The sequence below is a fragment of the Pleurodeles waltl genome, chromosome 6 (genome assembly GCF_031143425.1).
Source record: "Pleurodeles waltl isolate 20211129_DDA chromosome 6, aPleWal1.hap1.20221129, whole genome shotgun sequence".
Lineage (NCBI taxonomy): Eukaryota > Metazoa > Chordata > Amphibia > Caudata > Salamandridae > Pleurodeles > Pleurodeles waltl.
Genome location: NC_090445.1, coordinates 996,633,820 through 996,649,537, shown reverse-complemented (window position 1 = coordinate 996,649,537; position 15,718 = coordinate 996,633,820). Strand labels below are relative to the sequence as shown.

Here is a 15,718-nt window from a genome sequence, read left to right as displayed (position 1 = left end):
AAGGGCTGCTGTGTACTTTAGAGGGTTGCCCTGCTGCTTGAGGCCTGCTTTGTTTCTCAGAGGACTGCCCTGCTGTTTGGGGCCTGCATTGTTTTCAGATGACTGCCCTGCTGCTGCCAGAGGTCTGCCCTGCAGCTTGCTCTTCAGAGGACTGCCCTGCTTCTTGAGGCCTGCCTTGTTCTTCAGAAGACTGCTCGGCTCCCCAAAGCCTGCACTGCTGCTTGAAGGAGAGAGGGCCATCTTCCTGAACTCAGAACTACATTGCGACCTTGAAAAGTTATCTGTAAACTGTGATGGAGGTGTTTGCATCCTTGCTTTTTCTGACCGCAATATCTCATGCAGTGACTTTGACGAGTAGGTTCTTTCTTGTCAACTGCACTGAGACCCAACCCTACCATGCATGGAAGCAGAGTTGGATGATCATAGGGGGTGCAGCCAGGCCCTGCGAGCAATCCCGGCTGCAAACTGCTGAAGGCTGTGCGTGGCACGGGTTAGGTATTTAAAATTCCTATATTTTAATCCAACCACTGCGCACAGTCGAAGGCCAGGCCCTGCAGCCAGCAACCTATAAAAACCCAACCCTGTGCCCTTCCTGCACAAACACATTAATTCCTAGAACAGACACCCTTTCACCAGACAATTCTGCACCAAGGCAGTGGGTTTATAACTTACTTTTCCCGGCCCAACCCTTCTTGGGGGTTTTGGTAGACCGAAAGGTGGTCTTGTGATTTTGTTGAATAAAAAATTAAAATGTGACCACTTAGTACTAAGCCTCAATTCACATGACTTAATGGGAGTTCAACTTACATTCCAACCTGGTTTTATAGTGAATATGGTTAATGTGTATGCAAGGTCCATTCCATGATGCATATAGTCCAAGGTGCTCGCCCACTTGGCTGAATATATGGAGCACCTGCATCCATCAGGGTTTCTGGTGGTTGCGGGCAATATGAACTGTACTTTTGAATCTAAGAACCTCATTTGTAATTTGACAGCTGAAGAAGATGAATATTGGGGTATTCCTCAATCGAAGGAGGACGTTTCCTGCATCAGCTCGTGTGTCCCCTCACAGATGGCTTCTCTTTGCCTTAGATACGGTTTAAGAGGATGCAATGGTTGCACTAGATCAGATCTAAATTGTGCCCCCACCTTTAAGCGTGGGCTTTCCTCAAGCACCATTGGCTATTTTCTGGTGGACGTGAGGCTCTGGACTAGCACCCTAGACATCAAGGTTGAAATTCATCACGATAGTGACCATAATCCTTTGTGCCTTACCCTATCCAACCATGTATCTAGAAGAGTTAAGAACTTAGAGACTACTGATGTGCCTATTCCTCTTTTGAATCATAGACAAGCTTGTGTTAGCTGGCCAAAAGTAATATCAAATCCATATACGATCAAGGCAATCTATGCATTCTTTCTTAAACTCTTCTCTAGTTATTGTGAGCAAGAGGTTGATAACATCCCAATTCTGAGTATCCATGCAGAAATGGCAAGTATCCTACAGGGCATTTTTTATAAGAACACCTCCTCTAGGCATACCTCTGATAAAACTCAATCTAGGGAACGGTTCAATAGGGATTGTACCCATGCAAGGTCCAATTTAAAATTAGCCCTCCAAACGCATTCACAGGGGGAGATTAGAAAGGCCAGATTCAGGTACACCAAAGCCCTGGAACTAGAAAAAAAAACTTGGGAACAAGAGATTTGGCAAAGGATGCTGGATGCAGTCAAGAATCGAGATGATGGCTCCTTCTGGAGGTTGCTGGCCAGTAGGTATAGAGGGGGCAACAATACAATCACCATGCACATTCAGCCAGAAAGATGGGTGGCCCATTTTTCTGAGATTAATGCTGCCCCTGTACAACATGGCCTTATATGTAATGGGGGTGATGAATGTAGACTCTCTGTTGAAGGCTCTGCAAAGGATATTGTTTTCACGTTGGCTGAAACCACAGCAGCCATTAATTCCTTGAGACCATCTAAAGCTCCCGGTCCTGATAAGATACCGGGGGACTTGTTCAAATCCGAACCGGTTATCTGGACGTGGTATGTAAACACACTATCGAACGCCATAGCACCAGGTGGCCCTATTCCGGACACGTTGCATGGGGCGGAAATAATCCCCATATACAAAAAAGGTGATGTAGGCTCACCAGGCAATTATAGACCAATTAGTCTTATCAATAATTTTCAAAAGATCTTTGCTAAGCAAGTTTTAGACAGGCTCATGGAATGGGTCCAAGACACTCAGGCCTTATCCCCTCTTCAGGCTGGGTTTCGTCCAAAAATTAGTACGATGGACCAGGTCTTTAGGCTTTCTTTGTTATATTGGAAATATGTCACTTTAGCAAAACAAAAATTGTACGTCACCTTTGTGGACTTAAGATCAGCTTTCGACCTTGTCCCTAGAGGGAAGCTATGGGAAGTCCTGAATAGAATTGGTGCCCCGGGGAATTTTGTGTATTTAATTCAAAGGTTACATGAGAATACCTATGCAAGAGTGAGATGGGGTAGCCAGGGGGAACTTACGGATCGAATAGATACTAGGAGGGGGGGTGCGCCAGGGCTGTGTCCTTGCTACCACTCTCTTTTCTTTGTTTATCAATGAGGTGGTTGAAATTGTAACTGACTGTAAAAATGCTGCTCCATCCCTGAATAACCCAAAAATTCCGATCCTGTTATTTGCTGATGATTCACTTTCAATTTCCAAAACTCCTATGGGCCTCCAGGTCCTAGTGGACAGATTCAGCGCTTTTTGCGCAGATTATGGATTGGAACTTAATTCTAGTAAAACCAAACCTATGACCTTTGGCCCCATCAAATGATGTACTATTTTACTCAATGGGACTCCCTTAAGTAAGGTGAGCTCTATCGATTACCTGAGGGTAAGAATAAGTAACAACATGCACTGGGAGGCTCAGGTTGACAAGAGTACAGCACTTGTAGCACATAGATCTGGGGCTATTTTGTGGTTTTATAAATCTACTAGTGCGAAAGCTGTCTTTCCAGCTATCAAAATCTTTCTAGTGAAGGCCCAGGGTGCAGCGTCTTATGGTGCAGAGATTTGGGGATTCTCAAATGTTAGCAAATTATTTGTGGGGGGAAATAGTTTTATCCCTTTTGGCATGCCCTTGTAATACCCCATTGATCCCAATGTTCCTTGACCTTAGATTCTCCCGTATTTCTGACGTAATAGCCATAAGACCCTTACTTTTTTGGGTACGAATTTGGACTACACCGGAATTAGCTGTGTAGAAGGAGTCTCTACAAGACATCTGAGAGAGACCTAATGCACTTTCTATTCCTTGGCTCAATCATATTGTGAGACGGTTTCACATTTTGGGACTTAGGGACTTTTGGAGTCAACCCTATAATCTAAGGAGGGCTCATAAACATCATCTGAAATCAGTTTATTGGTCTTACGTCAGGGACAGGTTCTTGATATGTACGTCACACGGTCAACTGACATCCCAATTTCTTGACTTCAAGTGGCACCCTCACTTTGAACCATTCCTGGACTTAATCCCCGATTTATTAAGCAAAAGCTTGTATGTCCGTTTCGGGTATGGGTGCTTACCTTTGAGGTCTTTTACTAGTATGTGGCAACCTGCATTGACAACTGATCTATGCCCTAGCTGTAACTGTACTTTGGAAACTCAAGTACATTTCATGTTTATTTGCCTGCCTATGGGATAGCTCGGCAAAAGTGGATTCGCCCAGCTTGTAGGAATATGGGCATGAGACATTGTAAAGATGCATTAAGACTGATGATGAGAGATACCCCCACTTTTTTAATCTGTGTGCTCAGCAAGTTCCTTGCGGCCGCATGACATATACGTATACACCGCTTAAAAAGCCAAAATGATCTGTCTTCAAGTAATTAAAGTTCTTAAATCTATTTATGCATTGATTTTATACAATAATTTTATGATTATCGTGATCCATTGTTTGATGCATAACGGATGACAATGAGAAATAGTTTCTTATCATTATATAGGCCATTAGATAGCTTACTAGGGTAGTACGCTAAGGAGTTTTAGCATACATGTTTTCTTTTTCTTTTTTATGACTAATTGATTGTTTCATCTTATCTTAATCCTGTATTTATTATGCATTTACTGTTATTTTAGCTGCAATTGTATTGCTTTGATGATTAAATGTGACCGACTAAAGCTTATGTGTGATGATGATGACATTAACCAGCAGTGTTTCTGATCCATGGACCTAGTACCTGTGAACACTTAAGAAACGGAAAAAGCACTAGAAGAAAGTTATATTTGTACGGATATCTAGCTAATCTCGCAGCAATGCTTTATCCTACAGGTTCTTTCAGAAAAGAGGATTGTAGCTTTTCTGAATAACTTTAAAGTTGATCACAAAATCCGTCTAGAAATAGTCTCTCACCAGCCAGATAGAGTTAATTTTTGATTTATACTTGCATAACCAAAATATGGTGCCATATCCTATATAATGCAACTGGCAATTCTGTGTTACTTTTCATTAAAACAATTTATTACATGTGTAGACTGCATACTAGAAGTTTTGTGCTTTCTGCAGATATCCTTATATCTTGACACAAATACTCCTATAGAATAGTGTTAAATTTCCTCAAATAAACCCTTAAATGATTAATTTAATTTTGGGGAATTACTGCTAATTGACCAATGGTAAAGGGTGTGTTTTAAAACACCATGGTGCTCTGAAATATTTGGGGCCTTTGTGTACTATTATTGCAGTTTTCCCAAGAAGAGAGAATTGTTACTGACCCTGAAAAGAAGGCAATTTAAATAACTGCCCTAATTGCTTCCCTTGGTGGACCCTCTGATTGGCCATACGTCACTGACTACAGTAAAGTCCTTCGATGGCAACCCCCATATTTACACATGCATAAGTACAAAGCACCATGCCTGAGCTCCTACATATGCTGCAATATTCTCCTATTATCCAAGGATTTTCTGATAAAATTTGAGGTTTTTTTTAGGTGTGATCATTTGCAGAGAAATGACATTGCACAAAATAAAATGTTATTGCTACTGGGATAAATTAGAAGTGTTCTTTTCTAAACGTGTTTTGGTTAAATAAACGGTGAAAATATATTTTAAAAAACAGGGACGTTCAGTGCCTTATTCAGGATGTGCTAACACAGTGTCACATCCTATTGAACACTACAACATTTTTAGGACGAAATGATCACTATTCTGCTGTGAGTTGAAAGCTTACTTGCTTTTCAGTTGATAAGTTTTTGTTTTTGAGTATTACAGTGATTACAGAACAACCGCCAATGCACTCGGAACCAGTTTCAACACGAGAAAGTGCCTGCTTTGAAGAATTAAATCAAATAGTGTAATTAACACATTTTAGTTTAAAATTTTCATTACACCTTGAAAATGATTTCAATTTGTTTAGCCATTGGTATTTTGAGAACCATCTGCTGTCTGGTGATTGGTTGGAATTACCTCTGATGGATGGGGGCCTTATTAGCCCTCGGTTGCTGATTTGTCCTTTTGCGGCAGGGAAGTGAAGACCAGGGATGGCAGCAGCAGCATAAGCTGGCGGTGCATAAAAAACTGGAGCCCCAAGATAAGCGGCCGCTGGGTCATACACATGTCCGATTGCGTAGGCATATTCTCCCTGTACTGCAGGGCCACGCCCACCAGTGCCTCTGGTGTACCGCACATAGTTATCCTTATCCACAGGCTTGGCTAATGTCACTTCAATTGGCGAGCCGTCAATCAGCTTTGAAGCAAGTATAAGCGCAAGGGAAAAAAACAAAAGCATATTATTGCAAAAATGTAATGTGTGCATAAACGTGGTGGACATTTGTACTTCTTTATTTCATGATGGATCTCAGTTTATCTATGGGTGAAATGAAAGGTTCTTTATACAATAAAACTCGGGCAAATATGATGACCATGAATTTCTGGCTTAGTTAAACATAGAAGCAGAAGGTGACAGCAAATGTGAAATGGAATCAGGGTAGGGGCGGGGCTATAGAAGCCTAGAAAGAGGGGACTACATTGATTCCCATCCCGTAGAAAAGTATTGGCAAAACCAAACATAGAGTAAATTAAGTTCAGCAAGAAGCCACAGCACACCCAATGGAATTCAACTTTTTAAGACTGGCTTTTGTATTCAAGATATTAATTGCTGGCTTTTTACATATCCCCACAAGCTGATCTGTTCATGCCACACTTCCTGTTTGATACTACCATACTTTTACATGTCCCTCTGATTTCTGTGAAAAATGCCATGCAGGCATAAACTGTTAAAATGTGTATACAAATTAATCAAAACTGAGCAGACATAATGAATTACATACCACAAGGGAAGTGCAGGGACTAAGACTTCCCCAGAGTTTGGCTCCCCTCTCCTAGTTTTCTTTTGTCTTTCTTATTGCTGGAATAGGGCCATTGTGTGGTTGATAGTGACATGGTGATTTTGTAGAGGGTGAGCCCTTCAAAGGGATGGTCTCAGGGTTGAGGTTGGATTCTGGAAGGCTTAAAAGACTGAACAACTCTCAGTCAGCCCACTTTGCCTGTGCTTGATTGTGTCACTTGCCTGCCTTGTGCACTTTCAAACCTGTCCCATTGTGTTAGTGGTTCAAGAGGGTGCCTGCAGAAAAGATTGCAATCAAAGTTGAGGGTCAGGCATATTGCACCTTTTGTGGATTAAAACTATTCTGAAAATTACTTTGATGTGGGATTGGTGGAAGGTGAAGGTCTTCATTTTCTGGATGCAGTGTGTTCCCGGAGTTGTTTGGAAACTGTTTTCTAAGATTCCAATAACATCAAAGCCTCTTTGTCTATGTTAGTTTTTTATGGGGTGTAGTGATACCACTCAACAGAAGCCTATGCTCATCAGTGGCATGTCCTTCTACCCTGGACTCAGTGACTGTTGGACTTGGCCCTTTCTGCAGTGTCATCCCCAGACTTTATGCCTTCCTCCTCTTATTGTTGCTGAATTAGTTTCTGTTGGCCCTAGGACTCTGCGCTTTACCACTGCTAACCAGTGCTAGACTGCTTATGCTTTCTCCTTAAAATATGTTAGATTGGCTTATACGATATTGGCATACTTAGTTTGCTTATACGTCCCTAGTAAATTGGTACAATATGTGCCTAGGACATGTAAGTTAAATACTACTAATGGGCCTGCAGCACTGTTTGTGCCACCCACTTAAGTAGCAACGTAGACATGTTGCAGACCTGCAAATGCAGAGCCTCTGTGTGTAGTTTTAAACTGCCTTGTAGACCTGGCAAAATAAACCTTTTAAGTTTTACATGTCTTATTAGTAAAAAACTCTTACATTCTAATCTTACTACTGCAAGACCTACCTGTCCCACAGGATAACACTGGAGTTACCTTATTACATTTTATAAGTGTCATTTCCAAATGGGAATAGGTGCTAGTTCATGTTTGGTGTCTCTGGAATCACATTTGTAAATCCTAACTTTTGGTGAAGTCGGATGTTAAATTGCAATTCTAAAAATGACATTTTTTAGAAAGTTGGCAATTTCTAGCCTTAGCCATTTGGTGCCTGCAGCCTGTCTCTGGTCACATGAATGGGTGTGGGTGACAGCTGGGCTTTATGATTTCCTCCTAAACACCCAAACACAATGGGGAGCTCAGTTGTGGCTGAATGGCCCATCACTGGCTAGATGGGTTTTTTGGACCTTGGCCCAGCCCCACTTACACTTGAATAGGCTATATTGTGTCTTGGAACAATGGGCTGCATACCTCCTGTAGTTAGTCCCGAGTCAGGGCCAGGAGCAGGGCATCTGTACACTTCAAAGGCCTGCCTCTAGAAACTTCTCAAAGCTTCAAAGACACAGTTATGCATAAATACTGGACCTCAGACACCACCACTTCAGTACCCCTCTGGACATGTGGATACACTGCCAGGAAGAAAAGCTGCTGCGCCGCTACAAGGACTGCCCTTCTGCTGGGCTGCTACTCTGAAGGGGCTGCTGCCCTCTTGCTCCCCCCTGCTGCCTGCTGCCATCGCGTCTGAGGAGGAAGAACTAGACATACAACTTCATCTTGAACCCAGGACCCCAGTGTGACTTCATGAGCTAGTCTGCTGGCCTGCTGATCTGAGCCTCAGGGAAATAAAAGCCTCCCTAAACAGCTCCTGGACCCAGTTGCAGTGAGTTCCTGAACCCAAAGTCTTGCCCCTCAGGTACTGGTCTCTTGGTGCAGTTCAGTCAGTTTAAATCAACTTTTGGGCACAAGCACAAACGGTACAGTTCTCACAAAGACCATGCTGCTTGCAAGAAAATTAGTGTGAAGCGCCGCCAGCACATCTCTTCACACTGCAGCACCAACTGCTGAAAGGGACAGCCAATGCGAAGCTCCAGCCCTCCCTTTTGCGATGTTCAGCTTGCTGATCGTGCCATGCTGACAGTGTCCAGCAGCGCTCTCTTTTCTTCTCGCCCCTGCTCTCTCCAATGTGAACAGGACTCTTGGCCAAGAAACTTGAGAAGGTAAAACTTGAGCAGGACTAATCTGAGACCGTAAACCACCTGCGCTCCATTGAGGTTGACCTGAACCTGTGACTTTGACTTGGTCCAGCGTGACCAGTTGGCCGCAGTTGGTGCTTTATGCTTTTGAGCACTATTTTACAGTTTAGTCTTAAAACATCCATAACTCTGATTCTACTGATTGGATTTTTGTTGTTTTTGTCTTGTTATATTTATTAAAATCAGCACTATTTTTCTAACATGGTATGGGATCCTTTTTGTGTGATGTTTTCAATGTTTTACTGTTTTAGGTGTTGCACACATACTTTACACATTGCCTCTAAGTTAGACTGACTGCTCTGTGCCAATTTACCATGGGGTTGAGCACATGTTAATTTGGGGTTTGCTCATGCCTTACACTGACAAGGTTTGTGGTTGCTGCTTGTAAAGGGTTCACACCCCAGTCAACCAACAGCCCAATTTCTTACAGGGGCTAACCAGTAGGTGGTTCAGTCAGTGGTGCCATTGATGATACAAATGTGTCAATATTGTTATAAGTAATTGATATCATTTAATAAATGATGACTAAAGTTTATAATTTACCATTTGTAAATTTTATTCACCCAGGCCAAATCTGCACAGGTTAAACATAAGTTCAAGATTAAGCCACAGTCTTTCCTGATACTTCTCATGTATATGTTTTGGAAATGAAAGTTAAGAACACTATCGACAATTCAACAACAGTCCTGCCTTCATTTGTGTGGCAACAAATGTCTTTGCTTCATGTTTATTTAACTTAGTCAAATAGGTTTCAATGAGAACACCTCTATATAAAAAGTGTTGGCAGACATGCAGGGATATCGCTCAAATGAAACCATTCTAATTTCACAGTACCTTCCCATTTAAAAGATTCATGGCCTCCACAGCATCATCTCGATTATTAAAATGGACAAAAGCATAATCTCTGATTTTCTTTATTCGTTCAACAGCGCCTGTGAAGAAACAATGTCATAATGAGCTTCTGAAGGGAAACCTCAAAATATGATTTACCAATCAAATATTTAGGAATATAATTTCCAATAATATTACATGTTTTCACCATTGCATGTGCTATTCTATATGTACTTGAAAGCACTTTTTTCTTTGTATGTGCTATGGTGCCACCTAGCAATTGTTTTTGGCTACCTAGAAACCATCTTCTGAGATGTCACTGAAGATGTTTTTATACATATTGTATCTTAAAACAATATGATTATCATATTAAAGATACAGAACACTGATAGCAGACAGGGGTGGTGAGCAAATGCAGCAAATGAGAACAGAAAGCCAGAAAGAGGACATGAAAATGTAATTTCCTTCAAATGGAAGTATTGTTGAACTCTCTGGACTTCTTTATTTTTTTGTGGTCCTCCTGCTGCTGATCCCACAGGAGGTCTTCAGAGACTTGGAATCACTCCACATTACCTTTATCTGGAGATCTGGTTGCCAAAGGGCAGCGTTAGCGAAACTGAAACAACAGGTAATAGATGGGGGCCTGGCAGTCACAGACCTGGAGGCCTACTATTTAGCTGTGAAAATGCAGTAGTTCACACAATGCCTGAAGAACAGGTGAGACTGGTTACCAGCAATAGCCATTCCTTCCTGAGCTCTAGCTAGTTGTACCGCCTGTTCCTGGGCCTCCAGCAACCCACCAGAGAGGGTTCGGAAGAACTTAAAGTACTGAAACAATGCTGGCAGAGGTACATGCAAAAACCTTACACCCAGTGCCCTTACTCCCCAGAGCTGCCGCTATTAATCCTGGATGTACTAACACACAGAGGGAATTGAAGAGGCTCACGGTATGTGTGGAGGTTGGAATGACCCGGGTAGAGGATTTGTTCCAGGCTGATTCCCTTTGCAGTCTTACAGGAAAAGTTCAGAATACCCCCAGGGCACCTCTTGCTGCTCAGAGCACTGGCAGCATCCCTGCAGAAAAATTGGGGTGGAGGGCGTGACGGAACCAACCATGCATCCAGAGCTGCCAGATGAGCTGTATATCCCCTGGAGCATTTAAGGTTTTCTCTTGGTGTTACAGGGCCCTCAAAGCAGATTTGATGCAGTCTCTGGATAGGTTCCAGGTGAAGTGGGAGGCAGACTGGGGGACCCAGATACCAGAGGGAGACAGAATGAAGAGCCCGGACCATACCCCCAGAGTGTTGAGGAATGCCTGATTTAAACTGATAACTATGTCTTCCACGAAGCATAACTAACCCTGGGTAAAAAGAATAGATTCTTTCCTGCAGCACAAGTGTCCTAGCCCCAGATGTGATGAGCTTGGAGCAGAAGTCTACGACCTGTGGTCTTACCCCACTACGGCCGGATACTGGGAAGTGTGAAGTAAGTGCAAGTTACGCTTCGTAGATCTTGTCAGATGTTTATTTAAATCATAACATTGTACAGGTCACCTCAGAGAGCTCAGACTCAAAAAAACAAGTTGGCACTTTCCAGTAAACTAATGTTATTCTCACATGTACATTCTGAATAATGCCTAGCAACTATTCCCAAAATTCTACACTAGAACTCCTAACACCAACTCAGCACTTTACTCTGACTAAGCATATTGTCCAATCTATAAACCAAGACTTGTGTATAAGTACTACAAAGTGGTTGCATCTGTGAGAGTGTGAATTTTTTAACATGTTTTTATTAACGATTTTGGTATATTAATTATATAGTGAATTAACGCGCAAAAACGGGTGACTTTTGAAAATGGTTGCCACAGTTCATTTCTTTTCTCAGCTGAGAGAAAATTTTAACAAAACGTTGTGGTTATTTTCCATAGTTCAGTGTTTATGTAAAAGTGTGTTAGATAGTTCAATAGATGTGTACACGGCTACCCGTAGTGGGTTGCTGCGTTATGTCTTACAAGGCCATGTTTAACCAAGTTCTTGCGTAATTTGAATGTTCTATTGTCTGAATATGTTACTAACACGTGGTTTCTTCCTCGGGGATGGAAGTGAATGTTACAAGTGAGAAAGTTTCTTCCTGAGAAGAGAAGTTTAGACAGGATGGAACAATGGAACTACAGAAGAGACGGAAGAGGAAAAGTTACTGTTGAGAATATGTCCTGGTTAATGTGACTTAGTTGCATTTTAGGTTATCAATTAGAATTATTATTGGCTGAACAGTAACCGCCCCATGTACTGACCAATCATACGTTTTTTGAAGATTAGTATAACAACCTGAGTAGGATTTTTCTTTAGTCGGATTTTTAGATGATTGGAGACTTAAGATTTGATGACGGCAGACTCAAGATTTTCGAGTTCCTGATGGTTCGAGACATACACCCAGTTTGGGTTTAATTGTTATCAGGCCCAATTCTATGAAGACTTACCTGATGGTGTCCCTTTGCTGAAGTAGACTGCATGTTGTTGTTGCCTGGGTAATGTATAGTATTGTGATGTTATCTGTGTCTCTTATTTTACAGTAATGTATCACTTGATTTTTGTATGTAATTTCACCCACATTTTGACCACAAGATATGATGCTTGCATTACATACAATACAAAAGGTTATATGGGCACATTTGTAAGATTTGGTTAAATTAATTTTTAGTACACAAAAAAAAGAGTAATTTTAGCTCATGTGCACTCTACTACAATCTGAATAAATGCCACATAATGCCACCTAAGAAAGTGTCTCAGAAAAGGTGACTCACATTTTGATAACAGGAGCAGACTGGGAATGACAACTTTGAATTAATCATACGGAAAGATGTTGCTAAAATTCTCAGCTGTCAGGAAGCCGTTGGAAGCAAAGAAATTAACGCTTTGAACTTTTGCAGACAGGAGCGGCAACCATTGCTTGTAAATTCAATATAGTCTTGTTTTTTTGTTGTTTTTTTTACAAAGAAACATTTCAATTCATAAAAGTGTGCACTAAGGGACTCATCACAAGTCTGTTGGTCTAAGGACTGCCAGACTTGCAGGGGTGGTCGGACCGCCACACTCCAGGTGGTCCAACCGCAACATTACGATCCTGGTGTCGCTATGTAGACAACATTTTTGTAGTTTGGAGTGGGGGATGAGGGATTAGCTAAGAAATTTGTGACCACTTTGAATGAGAATAACTATTATTTGCAATTTGTCGAATGTCATAGTAGGGCATGCATTGATTCCCTTGATGTAGAGTTTGTGGTAAAAAATGATTCCCTTATTACCAGGCTGTATAGGAAACAGATGGCTGGAAGCAGTCTACTCAACGCTCAAAGTGCACACCCTTCTAGCCTAATAAGGAGCATCTCTTATGGGGAACTGTTAGTGCCAGGCGTATTTGTAGCACCATGGAGGATTACCTGTATGAGAGCTTGATCATGTGTGAGAGATTCAAGAAGAGAAGGTACAGCAATACTGTTATATTTCAAGAAAAGTAGAAAGTCAATGGGACTTCTAGAGATTATCTACTCCATCAGGGTAACATGAGTCAGGAAGAATCTGAGGCAGTGAGATTCATTACAAATTATTCTAATCAATCTTACAATGTGAGGAAAAATCTTAACAAGAGTTGGCATATTTTGCTGACTGACTCAGTATTAACAAAGCATGTTCACGATACACCACAGATCACGTCTAGGAAGAATAAATCTCTATGGGATAATCTCCGTTACAATATGGTAACACACACTGAAGACCTTGCTAACAACAGTACTGGACCCTTTGGTTTTTAATGTTGCATGCACTGTAGAGCTTGTATTAATAGCAGAAATTGCAGTCATTTAAAAATGAGCAATGAGAGAAAAGAATACTTGATCAGAGGTCATTATAATTGTAACACATAATTTTCTGTGTATTGTTTGATAACATAATGCTAGAAGATCTTTATAGGTAGTACGGTCCATCGTGGCAAAAAGAGGGTGCTGGAGCATAAAAGGGCTATTTGACATCATGACCACAATTATCCTGTTGCAAGACAATTTCATAAGTTTCAATTTGTCAATGAGAATCTAATATGGTTTGTGGTGATTAATTAGGTTAAATCCAATACACATGAAGGTGATAGAGAACATATGTTGAGAGTATTAGAGTCCAAATATAAGGTGGACTTTGAGACACTTGCCCCCTCTAACTTAAATTCAAGTGAAGAAATGAGTGTTCATTTGGGGTAGATAGTTTTTCTGGAGCAGGTTAATTAGGAGTCTTTAATGAATTATAGTTTTTAATGTGTTCATGAATTGATTTTTTGACACATTCAACGGTTGAGCTATTTGTCTTACTTTGTTTTTGTTTATTATGTGTACATAGGAGATGACACTATGTGAAGTCTTGGTAGTGCGCCGAGCTGAACTGATCTACTTACATCAGATTTGCATTTTATTATGAATGTGAGATACCAGCCTTCCACTCCCCCTGGGGCTTGTTCCTGGAACTGTTGATTTACTTTTTTTGAACACATGCCCACTGGGGCTAGATTGTTTAGTCCTTAAGATTATGAACCCACATGGGCGAGATTTGACATTACATGTTGTTTAGTACTTTGATAATATTTTAAATTAAAGGTAGACACAGCGTATTTTATGCTGTGTTGGGATATTTTGTAAAATGCCCAGTATTTTGATTTAATCTTAATGTTTTTCCCAGGCACCCGCTAGTGAGAAATAGCATGGAGCTATAATGCCTAGATATTTAAAATATTGGTTTGCTCGCAAGAGGTGATTCAACTATTTGTTTTCAGATTAATTCTCACTTTTATAGATATATATACCAAATATTTGCTGAGAAATACTTCTGTGGGTATGTATCAGCTCAATGCAAATTGAAATACTACTTTTCAATATGGCGGCCGATTTCGGACTCTTTCAATATATTGTTTTTCTGTTGTCCTTTTTCTATGTCTGTTAATATATGAAGATGTGTTTGTTATACAGACTCCATCCGTGAACAAGGTTACGCCCGAAATGTTTTGAAGGCAAAGTTTTTTTCTGAGTAAAGCATGCCTGTTAATTAATATGTAAGAATGTGTTTGTCACACCCACTTTATCCATGACCAAGGCTACAACCGAAACACACTGAAAGGGAAGCTTTTTTCTGAGTAAAGTATGGTTTGCAGTAATGCAAAGGAGGCCGGTTTTTCCCTTGTACAGGGGAGTACTGGTTGTATGTTTGGGTTACCGGAACCCCACCTGGACCGCCATATTACAGCTTCTGCACTCTGGGCTGTTGCTTTTACATATCTCTGTCTCTCTCTCTCTCTCTCCCTCTCTCTTTCTCTCTCTCGCTCTCTCTCTCTCTATATATATATATATATACATATATATATATATATATATATATATTTAATTCCTATTGTGACAAAGTTGAATAATCAAATTGCATTTTGATGCTTTCTGTTATACAACATTGTGATTCTTTCAGAGATTATCTCAAATTTCATTGTATAACTAGGGCATACTATTAATTCTACTGGGACACCTTTGTCTGATTGGCTCGAATATTTACCAAAGTTGCATGCCTTTGTGATTACAGAGCTCTGAAAAAATGAGGGCAAAAGGCCTGATAATTATTGCATCTATAAAATTGATGTAGAGGTATTTGTCCATGCAATATATATTGGATATCCTCAACCCAATTAACAAATAGAAATTTATCAACAAGATTTTTGCACATATGTTTTTCCGCCTGTGCATAGTCAGAAATCTTTGCCTAGATGGAATTCTCCAATTCCAAGCAGAAATTATGGGCAAATAGTAGGATTTAAAGGTCGGCACTCTTTACATGAGGGGTTTTATGCTTTTATGACAAAAATTATGACTGCTAAGTTACTACAACTAGCATTACGACCAAATATTATATGCATGCATACAGGTGAAGATCTTCGTAATGGAGCCTGTAAAAGCATAGGACAGGAGCCTTCACCTGACCTTAATCACATAGATTTGACAAACACATAAATAAAGCCCATGCCCGGGTCTTTACTATTTTCCCTTTCAACTGTGTTACTTTGCTATTTGAATGGGACCCACAGACCAGCTACAGTTATGAGAATTCAGCCAATTCAGCCAACCTTCCCCACTCACAAGGAAGAGACACACATTGTGTTTGCCTTTGTTGCAGAGAAGGTTGAGAACTACACGATCTGCCTCACTGCAACCTCAGTTGAGCAGAGAAGAAGCCCTTGTGCTTGGAGGTGACAGACTCTGTTAATGCATTCTGGTAGAGGTATAATTTAAAGAAGACATGGAGGAGGATATTTGAGGTGGATAAAGGAGATATTTCTCATGTACA

The 15,718-nt window shown here is 40.8% G+C and overlaps 1 protein-coding gene across 2 annotated transcripts in view; it reads right to left on the bottom strand.

Moving 5' to 3' along the window:
• The window catches only part of A1CF (APOBEC1 complementation factor), a 167,189-nt gene that overhangs the window by 42,303 nt on the left and 109,168 nt on the right, over positions 1 to 15,718 (bottom strand). For both annotated transcript variants that reach the window (XM_069239876.1, XM_069239877.1), the window contains exons 7-8: positions 9,354 to 9,451; positions 5,460 to 5,739 (exon numbers count right to left, since the gene is read on the bottom strand). In XM_069239876.1, the coding sequence (XP_069095977.1) occupies positions 5,460 to 5,739; positions 9,354 to 9,451 (378 nt within the window). The remainder of the gene's footprint in view (positions 1 to 5,459; positions 5,740 to 9,353; positions 9,452 to 15,718) is intronic.